The sequence below is a fragment of the Melospiza melodia genome, chromosome 4 (genome assembly GCF_035770615.1).
Source record: "Melospiza melodia melodia isolate bMelMel2 chromosome 4, bMelMel2.pri, whole genome shotgun sequence".
Taxonomy (NCBI): Eukaryota; Metazoa; Chordata; class Aves; order Passeriformes; family Passerellidae; genus Melospiza; species Melospiza melodia.
The window spans coordinates 54,889,189-54,907,436 of record NC_086197.1 but is presented as its reverse complement, the minus strand read 5'-3'; the positions used below and the strand labels follow the sequence as shown (position 1 = coordinate 54,907,436).

At 42.6% G+C, this 18,248-nt stretch overlaps 1 protein-coding gene across 1 annotated transcript; it reads right to left on the bottom strand.

The window, feature by feature from the left end:
* Window positions 1-1,261: 1,261 nt before the first annotated feature.
* Window positions 1,262-18,156, bottom strand: ADSL (adenylosuccinate lyase). The gene is made up of 13 exons (XM_063154592.1): window positions 17,968-18,156; window positions 13,477-13,680; window positions 12,351-12,395; window positions 11,477-11,556; window positions 9,566-9,737; window positions 9,226-9,272; window positions 8,744-8,834; window positions 7,854-7,923; window positions 6,664-6,811; window positions 4,750-4,840; window positions 3,790-3,879; window positions 1,732-1,908; window positions 1,262-1,410 (listed from the first exon to the last, which is right to left on the bottom strand). Exons 1-13 carry the CDS (start codon window positions 18,121-18,123, stop codon window positions 1,324-1,326), a joined length of 1,458 nt encoding a protein of 485 aa, XP_063010662.1. The 5' UTR covers window positions 18,124-18,156; the 3' UTR covers window positions 1,262-1,323.
* Window positions 18,157-18,248: the final 92 nt, after the last annotated feature.

Sequence of the window (18,248 nt, the reverse complement as noted above, 5' to 3'; positions counted from 1 at the left end):
AATGTTAATAGCACAAGCAAGCAAAATGTTTTAAACACCATCAAACTCGCAAATGTTTGAGACATTCTGAATGCCATATTCTAGGGGCAAGGTAAAGCCAGAGCAGTCTCGATGGAAGAAGATCACAGCCTGAAGCTTCCCACTGCTCTAAAGCTTGACTAAAACATACAGTATTTTAAAAACCTCTTTCAATAATGATGACCTGAAGGACTGCAGGTAGCCTCTTTCAGTTAGTTCTGCTTTTTAAAATTCTCTTTAGCAACCACACTTCAAAAATCATCAAGTAATCCTTATCAAGTCACCTCTTAGGGTCTGATTAAATAAGAGGCCAGAGAGAGAGATCTTTTCTACTGCACTGAAGAAAAGAGCAGAGCAGAAGAAAAGCTCTGTGATGTAATAACACTGGAAGAATAGGTAAGGGAATTATTCCAGATTAAGTCAAAGGGAAAAGAATTTGATCCACTACGAAAGGCCAGTAAAGCACAGACATTACAAAACAGATCACTGATGTCAGAAATAAGACTGAAGCTCTTACATTTCTCTGACATTCAATGAATTCCAGTATCTTTTTTCTTTCCCTGTGAGACAAAACTTGTAGTACAGAACAACTTTCACATGCCAGAGTCCACTTGGCACTCATTATCAAGCACCTACAGCCAAGGAACACAATCACAGCCAGAACACAATGACTGGCTTCTTACCAACACCTGTAAATATGATTTTCAGAAGCTACAGAGCCACACTTACAGTACTAAACTAGGAAAGGAGCACTGAAGGAGCACCAGTTTGATGAGCCATGAAGTTCCATGGCCTCCCTCTTTCACTGTTTCTAATGTTTTGGCCTCTTTGCTCCCCAAGTCACAGTACTCTGAAAGCCAGGACAAACTTCTCAAGTTTTGAGACACCTGTGGAGAAAGTGTCAGGGCATGGAAAGAAAGGTGAAAATGGGAGTGGGCTCAGTTCCCCTTACCTCTGCTCTTCAACAAGTCAGTCCCACATGAATGTCAGGCAGCACCAGGCACTGCTCTTAAACAGCTGGCAGTGCTCTGTGAGGGGCCAAGGAAGGTGCTGTGATAAAGTTACCTTGTCACAGCTGAGCGTTTCTCAGTAACTCAGCACACTATAGAGGGAGGCTTGACCTCCATCAATAGTCTAAGACCTCCATCAAACAAAGAATGAAAAGCCCATCTGGAATCAATGTGGCTGTAAGCTCTGGGGGCTACATGTACTGTAGAGAACCAAAATAACATGACACAGTAAATAGACCTGGGTCAATAAGGCTTTTATTGTCTTCCTGTACCCACACACATTTGCAGACTATACCTAAAGTGCCAGTTCCACTTTCCCACCCATCTTGCTTTGGTATGGAATCAGCGCAGGTCTGACCTCCTCCTTCAGGAACTTGGCCACCTGTTCAAGATGAGAAAAATAAAATGAGGAAAAGGACTTGCCTCCTCCTCCCCATTTGGACCTGCTTGTCTCACTGGGATCTCTGTTTCACAAAGACACCCAACAGTCTGGTATGTCCAGGGTCAAAAGTGTGAAGCCACAGGGAAGAAAGACAAGAAAGCCAACGAAATCAAAGGAGAAAAATGTGTCTGCCTTAGCAGTATGGTTAGAGTTATATAATATGTACACTCTGTAGCAAACAGTGTGGATATGATATACAAAAGGAGGCAGGATTAGACTACACATTGCATTACAACCCACAGCCTCTTTCCACTACTTCACCTGTTGAGGAGCACGTCCAGTGAAGGAGGAGGGATCCAACAGGCTTTCAAGTTGTCTATGGATAGGGCTGAAGTAGGGATCAGCACGGACACGGGCAATGAAGTCATTATCACCCCCTTCCTGTTTCACAACAGTTGCTGCTTGCTGAGAGAGAACACGAATTTTCTCATGGCAATCCTGTAGGTACAGGGAGAGGAAGATGGAAAAAAAGTCATTTCATTGCTATTGACAGCACCTGTTCATCTCACCAACTCGGGTGGGAGGAAAAAATATCGCAGTGTATTGCCCTGGACAGTGCAAAAAGAAGATGTAGTTTTGACTGCAGTGCTTCACATGCCACTGCATTAACACAAGATTTTCTTCATCCTTTCACATCTGCCCTTTGAGGCTAAAACAGTCCCAATGTCACATAGATTCCCTGCTGAACTATAATATAAACTAATGACACTGGAATAATTTATACTTCTTCAAATTTCCCAAATACTCTTAGGAGTCATTCTAGGGTTTGGTTTTGTTTTTTTTTTCCAATGTAAATAATGTAAAACCTCCACAGATTTTGAAAAGGGAAAAGAAAAGAATCTGTCCAACTTAACAAGCAGTGAGATTTTGCAAATCATGGCCTACATAAGGATAGACTGAGGAAAAAAAACCCATTCCTTTGGAATCAACTGGTAAGAACAAGGGAACCCAACTGTAGTCAGGTACCACCTGCAAAATCAGATATTGCCATGCTGGTCCTAAAATACAGCTATGCAGGAATCTTCTCCTTAAATGTATTATCCTTGATCTACAATTAGGACAAAAATAATCCTGCTTTCTCTATCCAAATGTCATTTTGCTTCACCACTGACCTGCCTCAGGTGAACACATCTATCTTTTGGATATTTAGGGGAGGGATCTGCTTAGTAGTGGGGAAAGGAAGTGAGTTTCAGTGCTATGAGGTGGGAAGCCTAGAAAATGTGCTGGTCCAAAGTTCCCAGCACACAAAACCAGAACATATGGATGTGAATATGAACACCTTCTACAAAGGTACTAAGCCCTATGGGTATGTAATTAAACCAGAAAGAAGGCAGGTCAACAAGAGACACAAATGAATCAGAGAATGTGATTCATATGATGTGACCCTTAATGCATTTAATAATAATGCACAGTCAGGAAGCTTACTCACTGCCCCACTGACATCAGAAACACGGGGGGAAAAAAAGGAAAAAATGACGTTTCCTGACTAATGTAATGGGTGATTTGCCTCAACTGTTTCAGAAAACTGAAACCACATATATTCTGCTCAAAGCTTCTATCAAACCCTTCCATTATTCTTGCAAGTTTCACTTCTATCCTTGATGTGGAAAGAATCATAGAAGGAAAAATTATTATCTAAAAGGTAAATGAAAATAAGGTGTTTCATTAAGATAGAAATTTGATTATCAATTTTGACCTGAACTGTGAAATTAAATGATAAGAAAATATAATCTAATTCTGTCTGGGTTTATTTACTAAGGAAAATATTTAATTAAAGTTTGCTTGAACACAGGAAGCTGAATGAAGGACTATAAACAAAGTGGTTAATATACTGTACTGAGTTAGGGAAGAATGACACATGAATGAGTGATTCAGAATGGTCTTACTTGCTTTTTTTTGTTAACAGTACTGATTCATCCTCTTTTAATTTACAAGGTAGCCAACTGCCAACATGTTCCATTTAAAGAAGCCTGGCCTGTGTTCCAAGTTCCTTCAAACACTTAAAAAAGGAAAACGCCTACTAGTATCAAACATAAAAATAGGTCTCCCTCCTCTCCAGCACAGCCAGCCAGATTAGCCCAAACACACAGTGTTCCTAACAGAAAACAGGGATCTCCACAAGTGCTCTCCCCGCAGAGAGCAGAGCCTGCCTTTGCAGCACCAGTGCAATACCAATAACTCTGTGGGAGCAGGTGAAGAGCAGAGAAAGGTGAGACAGGACAAGAGCCCAGATACATTTGTTTCTCAGGAGACAAACACCAGGCTGTGGTGTTTGGTAATTTGGACACTTCAAAGGTAATTTGGACACTTCATTTGTACCTGACGATTGCCCCCAGCCTTCACCATTGCCATGATTATATTCTCTGTGGCCATGAATGGCAGCTCCTGCCGGATCCTTCTCTCAATCACCTTAAACACACACACACACACAAAAAAAAAACAAACAGGAAAAAAGAAACAGCATTATAGAAAGTCTATAGACGACTGAAAACTTTGCAGTGAAGATTTTTTCCTCTCCCCTTGAATCTCTGGGACTGGGCAATGGTGACAGAATCACAGAAAAGTTTGGGTTGGAAGGGACCTTTAAAGGCCATCTAGTTCAACCACCTGCAATGAGCAGCGACATCTTCAATTAGATCAGGTTGCTCAGAGCCCTGTCCAACCTCATGCTGAATGTTTCCAGTGATGGGGCATCCACCACCTCTCTGGGCAACACTATTCTAGTGTCTCACCACCTTCTTTGTAATAAAATTTCTTTCCTATATCATCTGATTTGTCCCTCTGTCAGTTTAAAATCATTGCCCCTTGTCCTATTGTAACAAGCCCTGATAAAAAATTTATCCCCGTGATGCAAAGACACATTGTCATTTTGAACTTAGCTCTGGAAATCCAGATATTGAAGTTGATAATACTTAGAAGCCATATCTTGTATGAGACCTTAGTTTGGAAAATATGTCCAATAGTTTTTTTTAACCTGTACTAAGTTCCAGGACTGGATGAGATCTGTCTAGACAGTATCTTTCACTGCTAAGCTCTACAGATCTATTCTGTAATTCAGGGAAAAACATCCTTTGTAACAAGCTTTGTATTTACTCTGTTACTGGCCTCACAAGAGGCCCCTAATGTATGTCCTACAACAGTGAGAATATGGCAAGAATAGAGCAAAATTCAGAAACCACTTGAACTAACATAAACATGTAATTCTTGGAGTGGGAGCATTTTTGCACACTTTGGCATAGTTCTGGCATTACCAAGGAGGTCCATTATCTCCTGCTTTACCTTTGGATACACCACAAGTCCCTCGGAGATGTTCTGCAGTGTGCTCAGAATGATGTCAGCTGTGAGGAAAGCCTCAGCCAGACACACACGCCTACGGGACACACACACCCAGAACCCTGGTCAGCAACAAGGCCACATTCCAGCCACCTCAGATCCTTCAGCTTCTGTAAATAATGCTCTAAACAGCATCACTGTGGCCCAACACTGGAGCTATTCTCTCTTTTTTTTTTTTTTTTTTTTTTTTTTTCTTTTTAGACAGTAGGGAGGGAGAGGGAAAAGGTGAAGGCAGACATAGAAAGCTCCAAGATAATTCAGTGCTTACACAGATAGGAAACAGGGCAGAAATCTACAGGATCTTTCCCTATGTGCTCTTTGCTGAAGTGTCTACTACTGATCCTACCCTGCTGCTGCATGCTCATGCTGTGCCTGGCTATGCTCACTGGGGAATTTCCAAGGGAATCCATGCATTTGGTGAGGGCTTCCTCCAAGAAACCAGCTCCTGGTCACAAAGGAGGCTCCTGACAAAAAGCAAAGGAGGGAAACAAGAGGAGTAGTGGGGCCTGAGCTGTATCAGGCAAAATGCTCTGCATCACAATGCAGCAAACATAGCATCTTCTGTGACAGCAGGGTCTGGCCCATCCTAAACTGTCATCTTTTAAAATTTCCTAGTTCTTGAACCTTGTGCTACATCTAAGCCCTCCAGTTCTATCACAGTGCCTTAAAACAACTTTGCTGGATTGTAGATTGATTGAACTTTCTCTGGCTTGCTCTCCTTCAAGACACTGTAGCTTTAACAAGAGTACAGATTTTTCTGTTTGGTTAATGAAGTGGACAGATTAGTCTTTCTATTAGATGAGATGAAAATAAAATTTTAAACATTCCAGCTCATCTCTCAACGTTTGGTGCCTATTGGGAAATAAACACACCATATCAACCAGTATGCAATTTCTTAAATTTACATTGTTTTCTGCTGCCTATTCAGATCTTTTTTTAATGAGACTAGGAGCTGTGGAGTAAGGTCCCCCTGGGAAAAAATCTTCTATTTTTTCACAAAATGTTATGCGGGTATTATGTTTGTGGAGACATTTTAAAAATAACATTCTTGTCAGCAATCTTAATGCTAATCTAGCATTAATTAAGCCAAAACTGCTGCTGTTCATTGTCTCACAGGTGCCATACCTTAGAAGTCTAGAGAGTTCTAAGATTCTAAGAGATCAATTCTGCAACAGAATATGACTTTGAAACTAAAATATTTCAAAGGTAAGCATGAGCTTTATGCAGATTTAGTACCAAATAAAAGATGGAAGAATTGAATTTAATTGCTGTAATTTACTTGATAATAATTGTAGATAACTTCTGCTCAGCTCAAAATAGTTGTAATGAAGAATTATAAAACAAAGCAAAATTTGCTGAGCAATATCCTAAAGACCTGCACATATTTTCATGAAACTTTTTAAAGAGTAGAGTAATTGTGCTCTTTCTCCAGGATCTGACTACTCCTTGTAAAGAATATTTTTCAAAATTAAAATATGTTTTTTTTTAGATGGTTTAAGGTATTTCACTGTCCTCCAAAAAGTGGAAAAAAAAAAAAAAGCAGGGTCAAAAAACTGCATCCAAAATAAGGAGGAGAATTTGAGAAATGTGAGTACTGTAATACTGTGCTTTTGAAACAGGAAGACTATGAAAGCAATTTACTATCCTGGCTTCTGTATCCCTCCCTTTCACTGCTGGTTTACTTTACAGAAGATCTTGACATTAAAAATAACCTAACAGTTTTTATCTGATGGTACAGAGGAAACCAGATTGTAGTCTCTATTGAGACTGCTTTTTGTCCAGGTGGTATCTTGTGGGTTTAGTTTCAAGGCAGTATTTTCTGCAGAGGCCAGAGGAGCTCTCTGCAGCACGTGAACAGACCTGTTGGCACTGTCATCCAGCGTTCTCTCAAACCACTGCACGGCGGCCGTTTGCAGGGGATCCATCACCAGCGTCATCAGGTGCCGCGCCAGGCTGCAGCAGCGCTCCGAGCGCATCGGGTTCCTCTTGTAGGGCATTGCACTCGAGCCTGGAAAGCAGGAACAGGGATGCAAACAGGGCAACAGGAGGAGTGCTGCATTAGAGGAGAAGAGATACAGATCCTCCCCCAGGAAAGGAAAATGTGGCAGGAATCATAGTGTCGCTATAGGACACGAAACAACACGAGCGCACGCACCGCTGCTCTCAAGGTGATGAAAGGGGGAAGTTTATTTTCTGACTCTAACATTTATAGTTTTCTAAAAGTGACAGTGGACTGGAAGGTGAAAGTGCCACCTCTCCAATGACACTGGACAAACTAACAGTCTATCAAATTTCTCTTCTTTCATAAAAGAATGCAAAACAATAAGTTATTTACAGAAAGTGTGTGAGAAAATTTGTTACAAGAATGTAAACATCAGAAAGCTTAAAATCTTCAAAAATCAGGGCAACATCACAGTTTTGACTAAAGCCTCAAAATACAACAATTTTCTATAATAACAAAATTGACACCACCATTTCCCCCTTCAGATCAGAAACATCTAAATGTGGGCAAAGAAAAAGTGAGATGACATTTTTGCAGTTATACAAAACAGAAGTACTACTACATAAAAGGGACAAATAGTTTACTTTTTAATGTAGCATTTAGCACCATCTCTCTAGGCTACCCATGGCAATCTTAGCAGTGTTGGAGCTCCATCTGCTCAGTAATACTGTCCTTCAAATTCAGATGCTTACAGTGCTGCTTGTTGCTCTAGTGAATGGGTATTAAAATCATCCTCAGATCCAGGTCTGCCTCTCTAGGCAATGGAACACACATGGCTACTCCTGCTCTCCCCACAAACACAGGGAGTGCACAAATACAAATCTGATTTTAATTACTTAATATCCAGAAATCTTTAGGTAAGGTGTTTTTTCTTTTTCCTTCCCCCTCCCCTCCTTTCTTTTAAAAGGATTGAAAATACTAACAATGTCAACTCCAGTTAATTTAAAGCAAATTCTGTCAGTGACATTTCTAAGTTTGTTTAAAAGACCACACCAACATAAATGAAAAGACACACACACCAGTCCAGGAAAACTCTCTCATCCCTTACCAATCTGGTCTTTCTCAAAAGGCTCCTCTATCTCCTTCAGGTTGGCCAAAAGACGAATATCAGTGCAAATCTGGAAAGCAAGCATGAGAAATTAACAAAACAGAACCAAACTGACACCCACCAATGTATCTTAGTGTTTGTGCTCTTGGAGAATCTTTGCATCTATGAGCAAGAAGTAAACTAGGGGCAGTGGAAAATTTGACAAAAAAATTGATACTGCAATCGTACTTCCTGGCCTAAAAATATTTGTCAAGACAACACAGAAAACAGCATGTCCACTGGATTAGATGGGAACAGGACTCCAGCAAGGGCAAATGTTTGCAGGGAATGGAAGACAGATTAGAAGAGAACATTGAAAATGCATAACAAACTTGCACAGTGATTTGCAAACACAGATAATGTGTGCTTACTGAACTGGGAAAAAACCGAAACAGAAGAAAATACCACAGATCACTTTAGCCCAAGAGGAGGACAAAGGAGGGAACAGAGATAAATCAATGAAAAGAATCCACAAAGACAGAGAGAACACCATTATCAGAAAGGCAATTAACTAGGAGGAAATGGTGAAATTTAAGAACTCATACACCACTAGGAAAGACATTTACTTTAATTGGATCAATTTAGCATAGATTAGACTAATATCTAGTGTGGGAGTTGTTAACCCATTTTAGAATCTGCTCAGTTAACTTGCTTTATTTGTCACTGGTTTTAAGATCTTTGAGATTTGAGTATCAGGCATGTACCCAGCAGTGAATTTTCATGACCACAAAGAAGACAGCTGAACAAGGAACACCAATATTTTTGAGTAGAGCATCCTGCACCAAAGTACCTTCTCTTCAAGATCTGAAACATTTCTCCATCTTCCCAATGTATAGAACCAGGGTGCTCACCTTGTGTATGGAAGCCCCCAGACTGGCCAGCACAGCCAGGACTCCAATATCCACCTTGCGACTGTAGGTCTGCCCGGTGACCATGTAAGCCCTAGAAATAAGCACAGGAATTGAGTGCTCCAGGCAGACACAAGAGTACTACTGCAAGACTTTGAGCAAGCAGTGACGTGGCTCTTGAAGTGGAGGGCTGTCATTCTGCTTGGATGAGAACAACTTTGGATTCAGGCTGTCAATTTCTTGGGGCAGCATGCAGGTGGGAGAGAGGTAAACAGAGGAAAAGGGACAGCTGTGCTTTGACAGGGAGACAAGAAGAAGTGGCTGATTTAAGAGGTGACGTTTCATGCAGGAAAATGCAACTGGGAATGGAAGATGGCAAGGGGGAATAAGTGAACAGCAGCACAGATGTTGGCTTGGCAGCCAGGGAAATCTGGGCCAACACTACCAGCAGCAGTCACACACTGCTAAGAATGTGTGTTACATACCGCTTGAATCCTGCCTTCTCCGTCACTAATCTGTCCAGTTCTTCAACCTTGGGGTGAAGTGAAAAAAAAACAGAGCTCAAAACACAACGCAGCAAGGTCAGTAAGAGCAAAAATGGTCTTTGCTTTTCTCAGTTTATGGTCAAAAAATCTTCTACTTTCTGTGAAATATCCCGTTCAAATGCTGCTTACTTTCACAGAGGCTTGTCAACGAGCCCCAAGAGGGATCAGGGTGACTTTGTAAATTTAATGTGAGAATCTCAATGTTCCCTCAAAGAAAGCAGCATTCCAGAGCAGACAATTGCCAAGACTGTATGCCTGCACCGTGGGCTGTCTGACGTACTTTGCTGTGGTCTCCCTCAAAGAGCTGCAAGAAGCTGGCCTGAGTGCCAGTGGTGCCCTTCACCCCCCGGAAGCGCAGGTCATCCCGAGCCCGCTCCAGGCTCTGCAGGTCCATGCACAAGTCTTGAATCCACAAGCAGCAGCGTTTCCCCACAGTGGTGAGCTGGGCAGGTCTGAAAACAATCAAGAACACAACACGACTCATTGAGAATTTGCCCAAGCACCACACTTCACTGCTGAGTCTGCCATTAAGAGTTCCCTACAGATCCAGCTCTATTAACTCATTTGAGCAGAAATTAATAGGATTTGGCTTAGGCAGAAGGATGTACTGAAGATGTAATCATTCCTTTCAGGAATTAGATGGAATTACAGTACCAGAAAACAGCAATTCGGTGTCCAAGTGCCAGCCTGGCGCCCCCTGCCGGCCTGCAGGGGCTGTGCAGACTGGGGGTGCATCAGTCCCCACCCAATTCTGCCCACCCAGGGCACGGGTGGCACCCTGGCTGACTTACAGCACTGGTGTGAACTTCTCAGCACACTGCATTCACTTTGTGATTTTAAATTATTCCTCTCAGGAAGCTTTCCTTCTTATTTATAAAAATGTGTTCCTCAGCCTCTGGGCAAACACACTTCAACAATGCTGTCAGCCAACACTTCTTGTAAGACTTCTACCTTGGAATAAGTAAGTGCAAGCTTCAGCTACACTTTAGTCCCCCTGAAAATGCTTTGAGGCAAAAACAGGGGTGTTTCTGGAAATCACTTTCCGGAAAGTGAAATATTTCAAATAATCCACATGAACTCCAAAGAAAACCTCTATGCTACTTCAAAAAACCATACACACATGAACAATGTGCTCCTGATTAAGCTCAGACATAAAAAGGAAGCTTGTAAGATCTGGAAGCAGGGACAGGCGATTCCAGCAGGAATACAAAGAAACTATTCAACACTGCAGAGACAGGGCAAGGAAAGCCAAAACACACCTGGATGAATGTAGTATGGGATGTGAAAGGCAACAAGACAGGCCTCTGCAAGTACATAAGGAGGAAAAGGGAAGGCTAGGGAAAACATGGACGTGATTGTGAATGGAGTAAAGGCCCTGCTGACAAACAACACAGAAAAGGCTGAGACATCAATTCTGATTTTACCTTGTACACACTTCCTGAACGCTCCTCTGTCCTCTTTCCAAAAGCCCAAATAAAACTAACACAGATAGTCCTCCAAAGAGCTGTAGATGAAGTGGGCTGTAGGACTAGAGCTGATGGAACTGAGACTGCATGTACAGCAACATAATAAATCAAAGACCTGACCTGATGCTTTTACTCTCCTTTGGGAGAAATGTTCAAGTGCCAGACATTGAGTCTGACATGACCTGTGCTTAATTTCCCTGCCTTTGCTGCTCCATATCACTGGGTAGGAGACCCAGGCTCAGCTCATGGTATAGTTTAATGCTTCTGAAAACAGTCTTCATGAAGCAGGAGATTAAACTACCCCAAAAACAGAAGCACCCACATCTCATTATCCTTTGACTCAGCATCTGTAGTAACAAGTAGATGTTACTTGTTTAACAAAACTTTCTAGGCTGCAGCAGAAAATAACTTAAAGAAAAACCCAGAAAATCTGACTGGAAGACAGGCTTAGTGCAATTCCCAGTCACGCATTTTTGAAACAGCCCAGAACATGCACATCTGTGTTTTCCTGGAAGTCATCCTCTATTTGTAGCTGTGTTGAAGCCATTGCTGACAGCTAGTCAAAGCAGTCCAATTTCCTGAACAAGCCTGGAGTAAGGAACATACACCTTTTCTGAGCCACCAACTGGTCAGAGATGGGAAAAAGGATGGCAAAAGAGCAGCAGCAGGTCAGTTTAATCAAAGCACAGACAACAAAAAGAAAGCAAAGGCTGATGGCTACTTACTGGTAGTGAGTGAAGCCCAAAGCAGGCATTGCAGCATACTTCTCAGCAAAGTCGGCCAGCCGGCTGATCACCCTTGCGAGCTGGTGGAAGCAGGAAGGATAGAAAAGAGGTGGAATAAGAGAGGAAAAAACCCCAAACAACATAGAAGTTCACATACTTAAGCACAACATTGTGAGAAAAAGGGGAGGGAAACCACTGTGCATGGAGGGACCTTGAGGGGCAACTGTGCAGCCCCCTCTAACCGTAGAATATGGCGTGTTTCAGTTTTTCAGGGCATGCATGCTATTTCTGCTTGCTACAGAACTCAAGAGCTCACACAAGTCATTGGACTTGAGCTCAAACTAGTCTAATCTTCATGCCCAACCCAATCCTGCAGTTTGCTCATCCTTGGGTATTTTCTTTATTCCTGGAATTAGTCAGAAATAAAGCTGCTTGGGCTATAATTGACACACGTACAGTCCAGGGCAAATTGGATGCCAACTCATTCAGGTCAGATAGACACCACTGCACTAAACTCCTGCTATATTTGACCTCAGAAAATTGTTTTATATAGTTTCTTGAATGCTGACAGACTCCTAGGAATACAGTTAAGGATAAGACTAAGATAATCCTGAAAGCAATACAGTTCTATTGCTATGTAGTACCTGGGGCACAGATAAACAAGGAGCTGCTTATAATTCCCACTGTGAGCCAAAAAGCTCTGGGAAAAGACTTGAGAAAGGAAAGAAAGGGAACGTCACTTTTTTGACAACAACCCAGACAGACAACTCCTCCTATTTCCCACAAAGGTTTAGGAAAATCCGAGCTAAACACAGGCTACGCACAGGACATGAGTGCTCCCCATTTCTGAGACACTGCAGAACCACCTTCTCACCTTGGGCAGCAGGAGGTTAAACCCATCACGGAGGACAATCAAATCCTGCAAGAAGCAAAGAAAGGAACTTTGGGCCATGCTTAAAGGACCAGACATAACCCTTTCTCCCAGAGATGACACAGATGATTCAAAAGTCTCCTCTTAAATGATTTGCTTTCCTTCTTGGAATAGAGGTTGCACTGAACTTGCTTATGACAAAAATGCTGGATCCACCATTGCTCCTTTTATACCATCCATGGAAAGTCGTAAGTGGTGGATGACCTGATTCCACCAAGTACCTATGAATGACTATTTTGAGGTCTTGGGACTGCCCCTGGAATGACAGACTACATCATATGGTCCCAAGTGGAAAATACAGGCACTGTAGGCTAAAGACAGTAGAAAAGTAAGTGGGCTGATGAGGCACCAGTCGTCTTTACTCCTTCTTTTGAACATGAGGTACAGCTGGGCACAGGTGTCACAAGGAAGGTGGTATTACCCAAAAGCTAAACAGGTTTGCAAAGGAGCAAAGAATAAATAATCACAGAACAGCTTCTCATGCAACAAAAGCATCTGTGAAGTTGCAGTGACTTGAACAGTGGAACAGCAACATATACTGAGATATAAGGCTTCAGTTTGCTCTCTGTTGTAGATGAGGTTCTTCACAAGTATTTTACAGTTCTGTAGAAGAGCAGTACTTCCTTTTTCACTTAACACACTCATCCATTCTCTTCTCTACTGAAAAGCTTGTTTTCCCCTGAATTATGCAGGGGTTCCAAGTAGCAACTGAAAGCTCATGGACCTTGTTCTGTAAGTCAGTGAACTCTTGTCACAGGGGAGTAACTGATAAATCACACAGTTCACATGTTTCTTCATGTGTTTGCAACTCCCCTCTTATCTCCTTGAATATTTAACATGCAAGCAGAGGTTAGGGAACAGTTTTCAGATAGATTTTACTTCACATCAGAAGAAAGAAGGCAAGTGGAGCTCGCTTTCCTAGGGTAAAAGAACTGAATTAACTTCAACAGTAAAATGAACAAAAATGACTGAAAAATCCACGTAATATTCTATACAGAGCTATAAAATAAACAACTGTAGCTTTGTTTAACCCAGCTCTGCAGGCAGGGAACTGGAAATGCACTATTACCGTGTTATCCCCTACGTAGCAGGAGGTTGCTCCAAGGTGGATGATGGCTGCAGCTTTGGGACAGCAGTGGGCAAAGGTGTGCACGTGGGCCATCACATCGTGACGCAGCTTCTTCTCCTCCTCCGCTGCCATCTTGAAGTCAATGTTGTCCAGGTTTGCTTCCATCTCCTGGATCTGCTCATCCGTGATTGAAAGCCCAAGTGACTGCAAGGGGAAAAGAACTTTCATTGCATTTTCTCTTTGCCAACAAATGGAGTCAGAAGCTGTTTAAATAATTGACTCCCGTCTGACATCTCCCAGAAGTGTGACAGTTTGGTATAAATGAGCTGTAACAGCAAATGCTTTCATTCTAGGGCTCTCCAGCCTTTCCCAATAGGACAGGACAGTGTTCATTCTCAGATGTTCCTCTTGGGCTTCGTGCCTTCCTCAATCATGTAAAGTTCCTGTGAAAACTACAAAAATTAAAGGACATGGGGAAAAGTGATATAAAAATAGTATAGTTTGAACTTCTTTTAATGAAATTTACCTTTTGGTTAAAGAAAAATCCAGCTAACATGTGACTAATAGCTTGTGTCAGGAAAAACTCTCTGGACCACAACTAAACCTACACAACTATAAACTGGGGGCTTAAAACATATGGGAAGGTGTATATGTTTTATATGTTTGTACCTTTTCAAAAGTCCTGTGTACCTCATCTCAGACTAAATATGAAACCTTGAGAAATCAGTTACTTGATCTAGAAGAAGGAGATGAATGCTCCTAGTTCATATTCAAAACTAATTGCTAGAGCTTTTTAGCAAGCTGACTTAAAAACAAAGATATCCAACCACACATTATACACTGGTGCAATCCACTAAGATGAGAAAAATGTCTTTTTGTGAAACTGAGAAATTAAAAGCCTCACAGTGAACTTGGTATTACTGCCTTTTACAAATTAAAATACTATTGTCCTGTGCATGAGTGATGAGAAATCATCAACCTGGAGGCTTCCAGGATTCAAAGAATTTAAAAAACTGGTTCTGGTCAGAATCAAACTGACTGAAAAAATGGTTTGCAGATACGGAACCTGGAACTGAATAAGACAGCAAGTGAAGCAGATGGGTTCTCAAGGACCTCATCAGATAATTAGTACCCAAACTTACACTGCCACACGCATATACACACCTGTGAGTGTCCAGCTCAATGGGGAAAGGCACCTGGCCCCAGACTGCTGCCTTTGAGGCGCACTGGTACAGACTGCAACTGCCTAAAAGCACAGGCAGCTCAGCAGGCAATGATTCTTGTGCCAAGATTAAAATCTCATGCCTTGCTCAGACATCCTGATCCTTTGGGAAAAGCTGACCACAGTACACAGTCACACAGAGAGGAAAGAAATAACCTCCCAAAAGGGACAACTTGACATAGAACACGTGCAAGCTAGGGTAGTGCCAAGACAAATGATGTTCTCATCTGTCCACAAACATGTGAGTCTCTTCCCTATGAGTTTTTGCTGATACTGACAGTACCTCGGGAAGAAAACAAACATCCTTCAAACCTGTGCACCTAAGAAAACCAAGTAGGAAAACTACATAAGGAAGAGCACAAGGTTTTTCCCAAAGCACCACAGCTCAGTGAAGTCAGTGAGGAACTTTCTGGACTGTGCTTTTAAGGCATCATTCTTCTGAGACTGCCCCAGTATTTTGATGTGCCACTCTAACAGCTCTGACTGCCCATCACTTTTCCTAAAGGATGGGGCAGAACAGGCAGATGACATGGCACAGCTCCTGCACACAGAATGAGAACACTGGGTTGTCCATCATATAAAGAACATGTGACAGAAAAACAATGAAACTTAAACTGGACAGAAAAAACAGATGGAGGGTTACTAAAGCAAGAGAGAAAACATTTATATTTCATATGTGCAAAACATATTGTAAGTCAGTTTGATGCTGCAGGACATCAAAGCTACTTCTACGAAAAGGGAGAGCTCCAAGAAATTTGTACTTGACTTTCCAGTACAATTAAGTCAAGAGTTCAAGATAAAAAGTGTTAACAGAAGAATCATAACACAAAGGAATTTATGCAAAAAATTAAACTAGTGTTTTGGGATGGGTATAAATTCAGACACCTCAGTTCTTAACCCAAACTTTAAATAGTGTCAGTTGGGAAAAATAAGTTTTTCTTGCTAATCCCACACTTTGCTAACCCCGCTGTTTCAAACTCCTGCCTGCTGAAAGGAGCAAAACACTGTATAGACCTTCTGCCAAATTCAGTTCCTACTGAAATAATTCCTTCATTCTTATCTCACATACTCCAAGTGGACCACTTGAAAATTTCACTTATTAAGTAGAGTGAATATTGAAGCCATCTGCCTGGCCCTACACTTTACCTAAAATTTTATCACTAAGCTGCATGTCTTCTGTCTTAATACTCCCTGCAACTTTAAGAAAACCTATGGTTAGACCTTCCTAGATCTGATTTATCAGAAGGCAAAAGAAAGTATTGCCCAGAGTTCATCTGTTACTGTTTGGTTTTTAATGTATCTGAAAAGATAAGCTATGTATCTTCAAAAAGAAGCAACACATTAATATCTTGGAAATGAGGACATGTGCTGCAGTAAATTGCCACAGTTCATTAATTACCTGGTATTTGAGTGAGTATTCCTTTTCATAGAAATACTATGCATCTTCTACAAGGAGCCAAAAGAAACTGTTTGTATGTGTAACTTACTGACCACTGACAGAGGTAACAGGTGCTGGAAGTAGCTGACTCTCCCTTCTTTTTAGTCCAGAGCTGACATTAGATTACAAGCTGTTCTGGAATGAGGAGCCAGATAAAAATAGTAGTCTCCTCTTCCCACTATGAAAAGAGAGCTCAAGAAGTTGTAGGACCTATCTCTACTTTCTGGGAACAGAAGTCTGGGGTGGCAATGGGAGGCAGAGCAAGGGCCAATAAATGGGGTAGCCCGGAATTCAGGGCTTGGGAATGGAAACCTAAAAGCTCCAGACTGGCCCCTCCAAGCTTTCTTCTATTGGGCAACTCACATATTCTGTTCTTGAACAGAAGTAAAAGTGATGATTACCTGATGGAATCGATACAACAGTGTTTAAATTGTCATGCTCTGAACATGCAAAGCTCCTCGAGCATGCATTCATAGCACAGACACTTTCTATGCCAGATGAGATTTGCAGCTTTCTCACTAAAGCATCTGAACTGTGACAAAACCAAGCATGCAGTACTTTGGGAGGTGACTCCTATTTAGCACAGATGTATAAATTACATGTATAATTACATCTTCAGCTTCTGAAACATCACATTTGGTCCAGCATATTATTGACAATGCTGTGTAGTGACACTATCCTTGCATGGAGAAGGAACATGGTAATGACATTGTGTACTGTAATGACATTCTCCAGCATGGTGCTTCTCTGCCTTTGCGCTCAGGAGCAGCCAGACCTAGAGACTGAACTGCTTCTAACAATCCCAGGGCTTTGAAAACAGAAATTGGACTCTCCACAGAACAAACAGGCTCCTATTGAGTCTGAAAGCTAAAGCCATTCTGTCAGAAAGTGGGGTGGTTTTGTGCCTTTTTTTTCTTTTTTGTTTTGGGAACACATTACAGCTTCTTCACTGTCAAAAACCTGGTAAGAGTCACAAGGAATCAAGTCAGTGCAACTTAAAAACTGTGTGTCAATTAAGATGTAATAATAGCTGTACATGTATCCCTAATTAGGACCAGAGTCAAAGTCAAAAAGTTTAGCTTCAAGTGCATGTTAAAAAAGTCAACTTCATGTCCTCTACTAACAAAACAGCTTGCAATCATATGGACATACTCTCAGTCGCTGCTTCCTAATAGTTGAATTATTAATACACAGTACCCAATCTTTTGAGGGACTTTTTTTTTTTATTTGCAGCACTCAGTCTACCAGAAACATCACAACTAGTTGCGGAGTAAATGTACTGCTCACTTTGGCGAAAAGCAAACTTATCTCGGAAAAAAAGGGCTATCTGACAACTGGCCACAGATGCAGGGGGTGGTCCGGCTGGCACAGACAGACAGCCATCGGATTGAATGGACAGTGCACCTCACCCGTCACACCTCCTGCAAAGCAAACAGCTGAGCGCTGGGGAAGGACACCGCTGTTTGCTCAAAGGCAACCCCTCACCAAAAATTGCTTAGCAGAGCTTTTACAAAACCAATTTTACAGTGCAGGTAAAAGTGCAAGGGGGAGGGTAGGAGGCGAGAAGAAATGATTTGCCGAGGGGCGACAGGACAGATTGCGTACAGAGGGCTGGATAACCCTGAACTCGCAGAGCCCCCCTGCTCCCCGGAACGCGCCAAAGGGGCGCCTGCAAAGTTGCTCGGGTCGGTTTCCCGAGGATAGCTCCGGGAAGGTACGGCCGATTCCCGGGCCCTCATTCCTCTAAAGGGAATGGGGACGCGAGGACGCCCCGGCACCGCGCTCCCCCCGCCCCGGGCCGCTCTGCCCTCAGCGCCCGTCCCGCCGTTACCTTCTCAGCCTGGGCGAGGTAGAGCCAGAGGCGGCGCCAGGTGCTGAACTTCTTCCTCTCGCTGAAGTTGTAGGCCATCTCGGCGCTGGCGTAGCGCGACACCAGCGGGGAGCGGTACCGCGCCATCGCGTCCTGCGCCTCTCCGGGGGCCGCCATGGCAGCAGCAGCGGCGGCAACAGGGCACAGCAGAGCAGCGGCAGCCGCGCGGCCCGCGGGATAAGGGCGGGCGGAGGCCCCGCCCCGCGCCCGCAGCGCGCCCGCCCCGCCCCGAGCCCGCGGCG